The following is a 15337-nucleotide window of genomic DNA, read 5'->3' on the forward strand; positions in this document are numbered from 1 at the left end:
TTGGCCTCAGCTACCTACTCCAGGCAGTTGCCAGGTCCTCTGTACTCCTGGCATGTGCAGTTTTCTCCTGTCTAGGGCTGCCTTCTGCACATACTGTTTCCTGTATACCTTTAAATATGCTAAGTGGTCCAGACTAGCAAAGAGAGTTACACAGCTGTGTGCTCTATGTTTTGATGTGATCTTTTATCCTTGAATGTTATAATAAGAACTACTTTTAAAAATCTGTTAATTATGAAAGTACATGTGCATGCCAAAAATTTAAACAGATCGGAATGGTACGAAGTGAACTGTAACTGTCTCCTTCTCCCATCCATATCCTGTTCCTGCTTCCTAGATACCCATTTCTTAGGGATTCTTCCAGGAAATTTGTATACACATATGCACATACACGTAGAGACACACATACACATTTATTAATATCTTCTATATCCAAAATCTATTTCCTGAGCCCTTCTGTCTACTGAGTGCAAGCCACCAGGAAGCCACATATAGTGGAGGGGGAGGATACAGTTCAGTTCTCCCACAAGTACAGACTCACGACTTGTCTCCCTGACTACGGCTTCTCCCTGTTCCAATCCACCCTGAATTTGCTGCCAGAGCCATTTTCCTAAAATACTGCTTTCCTCGTGTCTCTGCCCAGAGTCTATAATGCTTCTTGCAGCCTTTTTCTAAATGTCCCTGCCTAACTTTCAGAGTTTTCCTTTGTGTTGCTCCATTCTATCTATTCAAGTGTTTATTATTATTATTATTATTATTATTATTATTATTCCTAAATCAGCATATTCACCGGCAGAAAGTTCAGTTTCATCTTTTTCTCCTGGGAAAGGCTACCCTCAGTGCCGTGTCTGGGCTTTTGCTCCTGTGCTTCTCTCAAATACCTTTTCTCCTCTCTGACTCAGGAAATGTCGCTATAGATTATAACTAGTCCTTGCATTGTGTAGGTGAGGAAACTGAACCTACAAGTCGCATGCCTATTTCCTAGAAGAGAAAAAATGATCTCTTAGACTGGACCACTTAGTCTTTGCTTTAACCCACACTCTTAGATCCCAGAGGTGGTGTCACTGGACACATCCAAGTGACCATGAAGAAAAGAGTAGATCAATGCAAGGAAATACATTACTTTATTAGGTGTGTTAATTGTCACCCACATGTGAAATAGACAGTTCATTCTGGAGGGGCTGGACCACGGCTCAGTCCTCGAGTGGGGCACCAGAGCTAAGCAAACTTGGCAAGTCTTCCTCTACCTTCTCCATCTGTAAATGGGGCTAATAACACTCGCAGTGCAAACTTGAGCAGAGAGGGAAAAGCCTTAGTTTGTTTTTTTTTTTTGTCAGAGAGGATGACCTCTCATTTCAGATCATGATGGCCCACATGACATTTCTTTTCCTCCATGTTACCAAATGTAAAGTGTGCAGATTAAAGATAAAATAAGTAAAGTTTTGGTATCGAAAGAACACTGAATGAATTTAGCCCTAATGATTCGCTCAACAAACAGTCCCTCCAAGCCTAGAAACGTGCCATTTGAGCCCACGAATTCCTTTACTCACACCCGCTCACTCCTTTTACCACACAACCTGCTTCCTGCCTGCGGCACGTGCTTCCCCACTGCTGTGCTTGGCCAGCCTCCTAAATGTCTGTCTGCCAGTGGTTTTGTACACCATCTGCTTTCAGACACTCATCTCTGCCAGGATACTCACCTTTTCATTCTTTTACTCTCTAATGTTGATCATCTGTCTAAATAACTTTCTCCCCTCTGTCACCATCACCTGACTATGATGTTCCATCTACTTGATTGCATCTAGATACCTGTAAGCCCTTCCTCCACTGCTAGCAAGGGACCTAGTGCTCACAACTTGACATTACTCTATCTGGCTCGTTCTGCCACCTGCCAAGGTCAGAGTACTGTGGTTCACAACTACATTATGACCTTTATGTTTCTAGAAACTTTTATCTCGGTGGGCCTCATTCTTCACAAAAATATTAAAAATCAGATTTTACAACTGTGCTGGTATAAAGACTAATTAATAAAATGCAGGCTTGATTCATTATTATATATAATACCATTTTTTTCTTCTAATTTTACTCTTTCTTCTTTCTTTTTTTTTTTTATGCGAGACAATCCTTGACCTCACAGATTGCAAGGACCTTGTCAGTTTACAATCCCTTATTTTTTTATTTTTTTATTTTTTATGCCTACAGCACCTGGTCTTCCTAGGTGGTCTCCCATCCAAGTACTAACCAGGCCTGACCCTGCTTAGCTTCCGAGATCAGATGGGATCAGGCTTGTTCAGGGTAGCCATAGACTTCTTCTGATTTTAAAAGACATTAAAATTAAAATATTTTCATGGGCTCCTAAGGATATCTGGGCCCTAGGCACTTTGCCTTCTGTGCCTAGTGGACAAGTTGGCCCCGCCAGAGTCAGATGTCCTGGAGTCCAATTTTGTCATAAACTTGAGACATGGCAGAGAAAGAGGAGGAAGAGAGGAAGTTAAAAAGAAGACGTAACACTTTTTAGTCCATCTATAGTGAATGGTTTCTTTTTAATGCCTGTTGCCTCATTTCCCCTTTTTCCCCCTGTACCTATCTTCTGCAGAGTGAATCCTTTCAGCTCACTTTTAGGCCTAAGCCTTTTTGGGTGGATCACTTTAAGAAGGATGGATCCATCAGAGCTTGGAGAGGCTGCAACCTTCCTCAGAACAAGTGAAGTGGAGCTCCTTCCGTTACAGGCTACGGCCTTGGATGGTAAGACTTGTAGTGGCTGCTAGTGTCACTTTATTTTACTGATTCCAGGTGGCAACTGAGATATTTGATTGGTTGAGAAGAGTCGCCAGGTCTGGAGTCTAACTTATTTGCTTGGGATGTAATCTGCCTCTATGAATCTCTGACCGAGCAATAGAGGAACTCAGAGTGTCCAGGGTAGGAATGGAGGCTTGCAGAGAAGAAGGGAGGACCTGGGAGGCAGCCCAAGCCCATGCTCTCCTGGCTTGGTGCCAAGAAAAGTTTACTCTTCCAGGAAGTGATATTATAATGCAGACACCCCCAGTAGTAGCCCCAGATAAAGGCTTTCTCAGAAGTCTCTTAGTTGTCAGTGAATGCTGTAGCAGAGAGAGGGGCCTGAGGCTTAGACTGTAGCTGGAGTTTGTACACTGTAAATGAGAAATAAGGAAAAGACTGTGGAAGGCAGGAGAAATAGAAGTCGTCTCTGATCTTCTTCAGAATTTACTAATGTTGGAACTTTGCCCTCTGGCTGTCTTCTAGGTCAGCAGGGTCACTCAGCCAACACTAACAAAAGATAATTGGGAGACTTGCTCCTCCTGATTAATAATTTCTTGGTAGTTACAGGGAAAAACAAAGGTTAATGAGGATTTAGCCTTGAGATAAAGGCTAAGTGCTACATGAAAATCTCTAAATAAATCATATATTTTCCCCTCTCTCTTGGCCATTTTCCGAATTTCAGTTAATTGGAAATTTGGAGTCAGATTCACAGTGTGATCTAGCACCAAGCCACCTCCATATCTTAATTCTAAAATTATTCAACAGTGCACCATAAATACAGACTGAGTATTGTTCTAGTACTCAGAATTAGTCAACATTAGGCTTTAATATGACCAATTAGAATTCAAGCCAGTTATGTAGGACATTTTATTTCCATCATAGACTGGCCCTGGATCAGTTCCCAGTTTCAAGTCGTTGGGTTTCATTACTGTGATTGGATTTTAGAGTAGCTAATTATAATCCATCAAATAAAATACAATAACAGAACTATCCCCGAGGTCAGAACCGGTCATGCAGACGCTTATCGCAGGTGGTTTAGATAACAAGGGACAAGACTGGATTTGTGCCAGGGAGAAAGTCAAAATCGGGCCAAAGCATTAGAGATAATTGGATGATACATTTAGTAGACTCAGCACTGTAAATAATTACTTAAAATATATTGACCACATAATTTATTATTATTATTATTTATTTTTATTTTTTATTTTTTGGCCAAATAATTCTTCTTCATAGAAATGCACTAGCAGCAGCAGAAAGAGACTCACCTACAGTTTTTCATCCTCCTGGGCTAGTGGACAATAGAGTATTTTTTTTTTGGCCTTGGGCTAACCAAAAGCAGTGTGATAAGGGTATTTGACATGTAGTCTTGGGTTCAAATTCTCTGTCCTTGATCCTCTCTAGCTGTGTAATTAGAGCAAATCACTTCTCCTTACTGTGCCTTGGTTTCCTCATTCTGCCAAATGGGATACTAATCCTTGCTCTGCCTACCTTCTTCCACGAGGACCAAATGAGACAATAAATTGAAGAACAAATACAATGCATTATTATAATACAATTATTATAATTGCTGGGTATCAGAAAGGAAGTATGTTAGAGATAAAGACATCATTCCAAAGCCAAATCTAGGTGATTTTTATATTAGGACAGGTAAATAATCTACCTAAAATAACTACAAAACTAAATATACTATTACTCCAATTTTGAGCAGTATTATAGAAAAAAGACTTGAAAGAAACGCTTCAGATAGTTAAAAGTGTTATCTCTGAGTTCCATCACTGATGATTTAAAAAAAATTCTTTATACATTCCTCTACTGTTTAAGTTTTCTCCAATAAACATGCTACCTTTATATTGGAAAAGATATTTAATCACCTAAATATATGAAATTGTATGGGCAAACCTCCTGAATTTACAGAGGAAAAAACTAAGGCCCAAAAATATGAGGCCATTCTTTATATCTTGTTACTAGCAAAGCCAGAAATAAAATCCAGGTGGCCTGACTCAGATCCATTGCTGTCTACATATCTGTCTCTGCAATTATTCATGAATGCAAAAAATTAAAAGTTGACTGAGTTCATTTACTTCATCTTCAAAAACATCCCCATTAGGGGCTGGGCCTTAGATAGGAAAGGGTTTCCAAAAATTCTTCTCTCTCACTGTTTCCAGGGGTGACGAAAGAAATTGCTAATCATGAGGCAGGTGTTAAATCCAGTCCTTGAGAGAAAATTTGGAGGAAAAAAGGCTGAGCATGTAAGATAGAGGAAGCATGTTGTAAAGGAAGGGCTCTGGTTTAAGGAGGTAGATGATCTAATTCCTAGAGTCAGTATTCTAATGACTGTCACTAATGAGCTGTGTGTCTACGGACACCTCTCTTAATCTCTTTTCTCAGGTTCCTTTTCTAAAAAAAAAGGGGGGTTGGGGGATCTGTGCCAGGTGATATCCATGTTTTTTTTTTTCAAGTGATAACATTTAGTTTTAAATGCAGTGTATTTGCCTTAAATACACAAAATGGGGGTGAAATGGGTGCTTTTCATAAATAAGCCTATATTCATAGACATGACACAAAGCGAAATCCAGTTTTGCAAAATGAGACCAAAAGAATAAATACAATGCAAACTCAGTATTTAGAATGCAAAAGACAAGTAGAAGCAAATGCAAAATCAGTCAGATAAGAATACAGAAATCCTCTTGCCTAGCAGTTTTAGTGGCAAATTGGTTGTAATCAGGGAAATGGGGAAAGGAGCCAGTGTAAATGGTGATGTCAAGATGGTGAGCAACAAAATTCTTTGCAGAGACAGGCATGGTGGAAGAAGGCGGGTGAATGTGCCCCAAATTCACCTCCTTCTTACACACTCTGTCCCCAGGCCCATCTCCCAACCTCTGGAGAGAGCATCTGGTGGGGGCCCTGTCTGGCAGCAATGAGGCCTCTCGTGCTTTTGTGATTCACGTATTAGGGTGGTGGTGACAAAGTTGGTGTTACCATCAGTGGTTGCAGCAGGCTTTCTCTGAACCCGTGTGCATCTCCTAGCCACGGGTTCATATTTTTCCTCTCCCCACCAAATGCTCTCCTCTCCCCTTCCTGTTATCTACTTGAGGAGCTGTGACAAGGGATTTTTGTGAGCTTTTGGTAAGACTCGCTTTCCTTTAAATGTATGTTTCTTATTCATCTTCCCTGGCTATTTGCCTTAGGTGGGAGAGAAGTTGAGAAGGTTCTTGAGAAGGAGAGGCCAGAGAAGCTGCCTTAGGTGTTCGTAAGAGTTCTGGCTCATTTAATCAGAAACCCCTTATTGAATGTGGAGAGCTGCTTTCCTTAGCGACGGGTCAGGGAATGAGGAATCTGAGGAGAGAAAAATAATATATGGGAAAAAAATAACATGAACCAGTTATGTTTCATGACAAAGGTAACCTATATTCTTTCTCCTCAATCCTCCTTCCTCCAATTCTACTATATAATTCTCTTATCAGGCTTTCATTCCAAAATTATAAATAAGGTCTAAAGAAACCCTGAAGAACAGACACGACCACTAACCTAAATTTTCATTTAGTTATAACCAGACCTTTCTGAGTGAAGTTTTTTGGAGGAGATCTGAAAAGGGTCAGAGTACCAATGCACATATCCAAGACCTGGAGTTGTGTGTAGGAGGTAAATGTTGGGATTGGGAGGAGTGGTTAAGGTTTTGACAGGTAACTTTCTTGTAGCAAAATGGCCTATGATGTTCCCAATCTCTGTTTGCTGAAATGTTTCTTGTTCCTACATTGAGTCATTGTGTGAGTGTATCTTCAGGATGACCCTTTACGATTTTATCTAATTTTACAATTACCTATATTGGTGATTCCAAGTCAACAAGCAGAATTAGCAGAAACAGGATAATATCTATAAGTATGAAACTGCCTGACATATATTGCATACAAGTACTATAGTTATGATCCACATTTTTTTCCTCTATAGAGAAGAAGAAATGCTGGATTCCTGATGGCAAGAACGCTTACGTTGAGGCCACGTTTAAAGGAAGTGGAGATGATGGCAAAATAATTGTTGAGACAACAGATGGAAAAGTAAAGGAATCTTTACGTCATCTCAGGAATGACTAGGTTTTCAATTTAATCAAATAATTAAATGTCTTTTCACTAATAGTTTAATTAAAAACTTGGAGTAAGAAAAGCCTCTGATACACTCTGAAAAAGTTATTCATGTTTAAGAAGCTCCACCACTTCCTATCAAAGATTTAATGGCAAACATTGAGTAAATCATAGTAAACTGATTGCCAGTGGTAGATGATTGGTTCTAGAACTCACGACTTTTTCCACTTCTTTCATCAAAGTTTCAAGTGTTTTTTTTTAAAGATGCCTCCTGGAGTCAATGATGACCTAAGGAGCTATGAAGCAAACTGTGTTCTAGGATCAAGAAAGAGATAGATCATTCGAATAAGAATAGCACAGTGTCAGAGAAGCCAAGAGATGAGGGAATGGTCTATCAGTAATGTCAAATGCTACAGAAAAAGATTAAGGGCTTGAAGAAAGCCTTGCATTTCAGAATTAGGGGGTCACTTATGACCTTTTAAAGAAAAGGAAAGGGCAAATTTTGGAGCATAAACTAGACTGTAAGGGGTCTCAAACGGAAGGTGCAATGAGGCTATAACAGTCTCCAAACCCTTTTCCCTATCACCAAGCCATTCAGAGGAGCAGAGTGATACTGAGCAGACAGCCCACTCTTAGAACCATCACCTACACCATTGACCTCAGGTTGCCTGCCAGGCCCATGGCAGTGAGCTGGGCCCTATTCTTGGCCTGACTGTGATGAACACTTCCTTGAGGTTTTACATATGAGTCCCTGCCCATATTCACTTCTCCAGTCTCCTTCAATTCTGCCCCAACTGCATAACATTCTATAACATCCTGTAACAAACAGATATAATCATTATCTGAAAGTTTATCTTTTTTACACCTTTATCTTTGTATTTGGACAATTTATCCTCTAAAGCGTTGCCATTTGAGTTGTAAATTTCTGGAAGCCACTCATAAACTACTACTTATAGTGTCTTAATATGCTTTTCTGACAGTATCTAGACATTAAAAAAATCCCAAATTAGGTAGATTTTATACAACTAGCTAACAGAATTAAGGGGGGAATTTGGGCTATTATGAATAATGCTGCCATGAACACTTATATGCAAGTTTTGCATGGACATATGTTTTAATTTCTCTTGGTGTATACCTAGGAATCGAAATGCTGGATCATATGGTAATTCACCTGTTTAGCATTTCGAGGAACTGCCAAAAAGTTTTCCAAAGTGGCTGCATCATTTTACATCCCCACCAGCAATGTATAAGAGTTGTAATTTCTCTCTATCCTCACTGACACGTTATTATCTATCTTTTTTTAATTTCCCAACACAGCTCTTTTAATTCACATAAATTTAATTTCACAATTTAATTTATTAGTAACTATTAAGTATGTCAACACCTTTGGCCTTTCAACAATAGTTTTTCATCGACATGGATCCCTTTAGGTGCTAGTTTTGACGATACTTTTCTTTCTCCCCCGCCCCCCGCCGTGTATCTATCTTTTTAATTATAGCCATTCTAGTGGGTATGAAGTAGTATTTCAATGTGATTTTTTGTTTATATTTCCCTATGACTAATGATAGTGCATCTTTTTGCATCTCTAGTGGTCATCGTGTATCTTCTTTAGAGAATATCTCTTCAAACCATTTGCCTTTTTTGGATTTATTTCTCTTTTGCTATTGATTTGTAAGAAATTCTTTATACATCTAGACACAAGTCCCTTTACCAGATATATGATTCACAAGCATTTTCTCCCAATCCGTGTGTTGTCTTTTCACTTTCTTGATGCTACCCAGCTCAATTTTATTAGGTCTCCAGATGGGAGGCTTGCTCTTCTGAGCACATTTTCCCTAACTGCTGTCTTTCAGCAGTATTTAAGGGGTAAGATAATGTAGTTACAACTATGATTTTCAAAAGAAATCATAGGATGAAAAGCATGAAAGCAGTAAGTTAATGATGTAGAAAGAGGAGTATAAAGGTGGTTTGTTTTGCCCTGTTTGTCCTTCCACCATGTAATGGAGATCTCATTCCCCCCAGCCCCTCTCTGCATCTCCCTGGCTCCAGTCTTCCTCCTCCTGATGTTAGACATGACTATACTTCCAGTCGTTATTGGTCTTAACAGAGGCAATAAAGCCAGTGGGTGTAGAGTAATACTTGTGGAAGAACGTTGGTTATGTTTTACAGGAGTCCTTCAAATATGAAAATCGAAGGGACTTAGAAGAAAAGATAATATTGTTAGAACAATGTCAAATGAGACTGTGAGTAGGAATTGGATCAAAAATACAGAGAGTGTGAGAGCCTTGGAAGAAGAAGCCATCACCAAGTGAGATTAAATGGAGCAATCGGTTGATATCAATATTTATTCATTAAGACAAAAGAGCTATAGGAAGTGGTGTTAGAAAACTTTGAGAGCAACTCTAAGCAGCTATTCGGTAGTAGTAATGTACCCATATTAATTAAGAGGTCAGTATTTATTGAGAACCCACATGACCCTAACATTTTGATAGGTGCTTTAATAACTACAGAAGAAGACACACCAAAACTCCTCCTTAAGGTGCTTACAATATAGCTGGGAAATTATTCTAACATAGTCAATTATTAAAACATGCACAAGGGTTAATGATGTCTACATAGTACAGGTTGTATATATGGTAAAAGACAAAAAATGAGCTGAGAAAGTTGGGGAAGTTTTGAGAAAGTGGCTAGGTCTTGAAGTCAGTCTAGAAGGACGAGTCTGCCTCCTTGATTTTTTATTCCAGATTCCTTCTTCTAAACCTCCAGGATATGTTGAGATATCTGTAGAGGGGCCAGATCACGTATAATAGGATGCATATACTCTCAGAGGCAATCAGAGTCAGTGGGAGCTACAAGATCAGGGCACTCAATTTAGAAAATTTTAGTTCAACAAAAACACTTTTTAAAACTTTATCTTTGGGCAAGGAGAAAGCTTGGGCAGGATGAACACCTTTTTCTTACTTTAAGGTCGATTTAACTTCTTCTGGGCCCATCCTCTAATGAGGCACCTTTTTCTTGACTCTGAAAGTTCTTTCCAAAGCATGGCAAGATAAATGAACATAGAAAAAACAGGGAAATATATCTTATATTTTTCTCTGTGCAGAGTCTATGTGTCAAGGAGGAGGAAGTCCAGCAGATGAATCCTCCAGAGTTTGACATGATTGAAGACATGGCAATGCTGACTCACCTCCACGAAGCATCTGTGCTGTGTACTCTGAAGAGGCGCTATGAACGTTGGATGATATATGTATGGAATTTGCTTTAGTGCTAAAATATCATGTCGGCACTCATATTGGCGATGTCACAGCCCTCTCTTGGGTGGAAAAGATATTGTTGAATTTAAGCATAGTCACATGGAAATGATCCTTGAGGAATGTCACTAGGATGTGTTCTTATCTTAGCTTTTCCCCATTTTGTCAGTATTAATATCCTTTCCCACAAGTTGTCATGCTAAAGGCATGAGACTTGGAGCCTGATAGACCAGTGTCCAAATGTCAGCTCTGTCACTTACTAGTTGTTAAGCTTCTTATCTTCTTGACATCACTTTATCAGTAAATAATGCCTGTCTCTCCAGGGTAGCTTGGAGGATTTAGCAAAAGAATCTAGGTAAAGCATGTAGTTAGAACTTATTACCTAGTTAGTGCTCAATAAATGGAATGATTTATTTTCCATCTTCATTAAATTGGTAATGGTTGGTTGCTGAGATTCTCTGATTTACTTTGAATCTAATGGCAAAACCAGCACTGAATAGGTGAGGCTCAAATGATGGCACTAGGCACCCATTATTTACTACAGAAGCTTTGACATGCAGCCAGCTTGCCCCTTGGCTCTCTGATTTGCTGCGTGACTGTATTTGTTTCCCTGGGATGCTGTAACAAAATTACCACAAAGTGGAAGGCTTAAAACAACAGAAATTTATTCTGTCACAGTTCTAGAGGTCAGATTCCAAAATCAAATCAGCAGATTCACACTCCTCTTGGAGCCTCTAGGGGAGAGGCATTCCTAGCCTCTTTCAATTTCTGGTTACTATTAACCTTCCCTGTGGTTATATCACTCCAATATCTGCTTCTGTCTTCACATAGTCTTCTCTTACAAGGACACTAGCCACTGGATTTAAGGCCTACCCAGCTATCAACCTGAGATCCTTAACTTAATTACACCAGCAAAGACCTTTTTTCTAAATAACATCATAATTCTGGGGATTGACATAGACGTACCTTTTGTGGCCACAATTCAATCATTCCATTGATTGAGTGACCCACCTGAGCTATTCCCCCTCAGTGCCTGAAACGTCACGTTCCTAATCTAGCTGAGGCACAGATTCGCTTCTGGACTCAAATGCCTGATAGCTGGCTGCTGGAATCTGCTGGCCTGCAGTTAGCATCCTGTCTGACATGTTAGTAGTTATCAAAGGTAATTCCAGGTTTTATTGTTACACTAACCCGGTTCTGTCTCTTCCTGTTAGAACTGCCTTCTCTGAAAAAATCCAAAAGCTCTCCTCTTTTCTGTTCCTTTATAAGTAAATATTTGACAATGAAAGAGCTGACAAACCTGGAAGTATTTCTAACCTGTTTTCTGTAATCTTTTCTGAACGTCCCTCAGACATATTCTGGTCTCTTCTGTGTGAGCATAAACCCTTACAAGTGGCTTCCAGTGTATCAGAAAGAAGTCATGGCTGCCTACAAAGGGAAGAGGCGATCAGAGGCACCCCCTCACATCTTCGCTGTTGCTGATAACGCCTTTCAGGATATGCTTCACAGTAAGTGGCTGCCCTACAAAATGAAAGGTAAAAATATCTGATCTACTTTTTCTCTATGTCACTAAGAGACATGTCGGCATTGTGAGCAGAGCTTGGCCTTTACAGTTCCCTAATCACTTGAGGTCTCCTTTTTTCTTCTGGTTAAAACATGAGCAAAATAGAGCCTACCTCCTAGGGTTGTGAGGACGATTAGCTCACACATCAAATTAAGTGAGATAATGCATTGAAGGCATTTGGCCTGGTGGCCAGGTCAGAGTAAGCCCCCTGTTGATGGCCGCTTTTATTAGATAAAGTACCTGCTAGACTTTCTGGCATAAAGAAGTTTGTCTGTAGTTATTATTACACTATGCTTCTTAAAAGGTTTAAAATAGCAACAAAAAAATAAATAAATAAATAAAGTTAACCATTAGTTGGATATAGAGCAAATTCCTTCCCTTGTGTCTGACTTCAAAGGGAATCAAAGAAATTTTGACTAAGTTCATACCAATATGTGTAAGCTCTGGCAGAATAATGGTCTGACATTGTTCTTTTTTTTGTAGATGGAGAGAATCAGTCTGTACTCTTCACGTAAGTGTTTGTATTTCTTTTTCTTTTTGGCCAGCGGTGAGTGTCTCAATGAAAAAAGATACCTACATTTCACTAGGAATAAAATATAAACTTGCCATCTATGAATTTGTTTGCTCTTTAGATACAGAATACATTCTAGGAAAGAATAAGATACTCAGGAAATTTTCATAACACTTCAGTCAGTGATTACTCGAAATGTGGTGCCAGCTAGGCTGCCTCCATCATTTGAGGAGATGTTTTAGAACCCACAGTACACAAGCTGCTGTTAATCATCTTGATGGAGAGAGCTTTCTGTCCAAATAATCACTTTAAAAGGTCTCTGGACTCGCTAAGAGAAACTGAAAGTCCATGGGGATGACCATGGAACAGATAACAAGCTGTTGTGGCAGGCAGATTGGGGCAGGCCAAGGTACATTTTGGGGGAACTAAAAGATGGCGAAGCTCGGAGGAACAGAGAAAGGGGGTGAGAAAGAAGTAAGGAAAGGACTTCAGTGATACCATATTGTATGCTAGTTTTAATGGTCAGTGTGTTGGCTGGCCAGAGGAATTGTCATCATGGTGGCTGACAGAATAGGCTGATTCTCAAGAGGCAGTGAAATGCTCAGGTCCCTGGTCTTCTTATGCAGTGAGGATGCCACCGTGTGTATTGGACTCTTCATCGGCTTCAGTCATTTCAAAAAATAATAATAGGATCTCAGAATGTTAGAGCTGGAAGAGCAGTTAGAGTCCAGCCCTTTGCAGAAAGGATAGACTGTGTTCTGGAGTTCCATATAGATGAAGGCAGGCCTTGATCCTATGGTGCTTTGGGCAATGAGGCTATAAATTTACTGCTGTGTTCTCCCCCACTTCACAAAGTTAGCTGGTTATCAAAGGGAAAAAAGCCCAACTGCCTGGTGAAATGATCGGTAGGTCCTGTTCTGAGGTGGAGGATTGGACCTGGCCATGTGGTAGCCTTAATATGTGAAAATTTCTTGAATAGTTTGTTATGAGGGGACTTACTTCTAATTTGTAGAGGCGCTCTTCAGCTTTTTGATACCTGGACCATAAGCAACAGTCTTCTTTTTTTTATAAGTCATTGATCTTTCTCTATTCCATATTTTTTGCTAATGCTGTTTTTCCACCCTGAGATGTCCTTCCCCTTCTTCCAACTGATTAAAGATCTGCATCTTTTTCAAGTTCCATATTAAGTTCCATTTTTCCATAAAACTTTCCCTTCTTGCCTTAGCCTGTATGATTAAAATTATTTAACTTTCATTGCATTTATAATTTGAACCATTTAATCATGTCGTTGAATTTCCAATTGTAGAGGAGAATCTGGTGCTGGAAAAACTGTGAATACCAAACATATTATCCAGTATTTTGCCACCATAGCAACCATGGGTGAGCCTAGGGAAAAGCCGGTAAGTGTTCATATGCAGAAAAGGTGAGGTTGTCCTCCCTACTGATCATAGAGACTCTATCCTTCCCACTTGTGGGGAGAAAGGAGGAAGAAAGTACCATAAAACAATTACAAATTATAGGAAAGTCTTTTTTCCCATTTTTTCTTTGCGTCTTTGAATCATCAAGTGCTTCAAACCAATAATTCCAAAACACGAAATTACATAATTTGTTTCGTATCTGCTTCAAGGGGCATTTACTAATTAGACACTTGGAGAATTAGGCACTTAAGATCTAAGCCACCTTTCCTAAAGACTTGGGTCATCAGTGCCTTGAATGACCACTTTTGACATTTCTGAATCCCTTTAGCTACCGTGAGCTGTCAGACTCCCGTAAATATGCACCAATAGAAGTTCGTTTCCTTTACTAGTGGATCAAATCCCAAATGCCTGATGAATGTACCCTCAAGCTTAATCACATTTCAGGTTTTAGAAAACTTTACCTTCTCTCTCTATTTAATTGTTTTTATCCTTAGGGGTTTTAAATTTAGCTTACTTTCAATGACTTATTGACCCGTTAGAGCCTCTCATCTTTCCATGTCTGACATTGTTATTTTGCTTTTTTAATTTGATTATGGTGTTTCATGCTGTTTTTGCAAAGTAAGAAGTATATCAAAATAGCAATCTAGTCTGATTTCTTTCCCAACCACCATATTTCTGAATTTGATTGATTTATTTATGTAGCTAATGTGCATTGTTTGTTTATTCTAGCCATTGAGCCTTATAAGAATATATAACACAATACCTAGTACATAAGACTTCTATAAAAATTTTTGCTCATATAGCCCTTTTACTTATTTAAAGGACAGTTTACTCATAATACTTACAAGAGATATAGTGTTTGTAAATTCATGTACTATATGCTTCCCCCCATAAAATGGGTCTTTGAGGCTGACTGGAAGACAAAAAGCCATGTTGCAATTTGAGTGCTGAGTGGTCGTTCAGGCTCACGCTGTGTAGATGACCTGCTTTGGCTCATCAGCCTGATCACACATGATTCAAATTTAAGACCAACGCCATTATAAGTCATTGCTTGATATGGACTTCTAGATTACTTAGAAATGGTAGCAAACAAAAACGTAATTTAATAATGCCAAGAGTCTGCTGTATTATCTTAGGATATAATTTCAGCTGAAAGGATTAGGTGGGAAGAGAAGGAGATTAACAATGGTGGTAAATATATGGAATGAAGTTTGAAAAAACACTATGGTATTCGTTGTTTCCTTTGGTAAATATCTATTTTCTTCTCCCACTCAGGCCAATACCAACCAAAAGAGAAACTCTGCAAATAAATGAGTTCCCACATGTAGTCATAGGGGCATCATATATTAAGTCAGTCTCTCACCCATCTATTTTTCTAAGCTTCCTTTCCAAAACAACATTTTATCACCAAATTTGGAAGCAGCTTTGGCTACTGGTTATCAAAGCAAGAACAGAGTTCGACCTGGGGATGGAGGGCTTGCCACATTATAGAATTCTACTAAAAACTTCATCTGCTGTACCTCTCTTACCTGTATCTCAGGGGACTTTAGAAGAGCAAATCAAGCAAGTGAATCTTATCTTGGAAGCGTTTGGTAACGCCAAGACCCTGAGAAATGACAATTCCTCTCGTTTTGTAAGTAACATGATTGAGCAGTATATCGGAGTTTTTAATTTTTAAGCAAATGGTAAAACTCATGTCTGAGCATTTTGGTATGAAAAAGTTTTTAGTACATCAAAGA

At 39.2% G+C, this 15337-nt stretch overlaps 1 protein-coding gene and 1 pseudogene across 1 annotated transcript in view; one reads left to right on the forward strand and one right to left on the reverse strand.

Moving 5' to 3' along the window:
- The first annotated feature begins 272 nt into the window (after positions 1 to 272).
- Positions 273 to 15337, forward strand: part of MYH15 (myosin heavy chain 15) — a 129018-nt gene continuing 113953 nt past the window's right edge. The window contains exons 1-8 of the mRNA XM_011355605.2: positions 273 to 289; positions 2594 to 2742; positions 6724 to 6830; positions 9958 to 10101; positions 11457 to 11613; positions 12153 to 12180; positions 13487 to 13580; positions 15139 to 15231. Coding sequence (XP_011353907.2) covers positions 273 to 289; positions 2594 to 2742; positions 6724 to 6830; positions 9958 to 10101; positions 11457 to 11613; positions 12153 to 12180; positions 13487 to 13580; positions 15139 to 15231 — 789 coding nt within the window. The remainder of the gene's footprint in view (positions 290 to 2593; positions 2743 to 6723; positions 6831 to 9957; positions 10102 to 11456; positions 11614 to 12152; positions 12181 to 13486; positions 13581 to 15138; positions 15232 to 15337) is intronic.
- On the reverse strand, positions 2191 to 2304 carry LOC111736313 (annotated as a pseudogene).

This window comes from Pteropus vampyrus, unplaced genomic scaffold, assembly GCF_000151845.1.
Source record: "Pteropus vampyrus isolate Shadow unplaced genomic scaffold, Pvam_2.0 Scaffold1, whole genome shotgun sequence".
Classification (NCBI taxonomy): domain Eukaryota; kingdom Metazoa; phylum Chordata; class Mammalia; order Chiroptera; family Pteropodidae; genus Pteropus; species Pteropus vampyrus.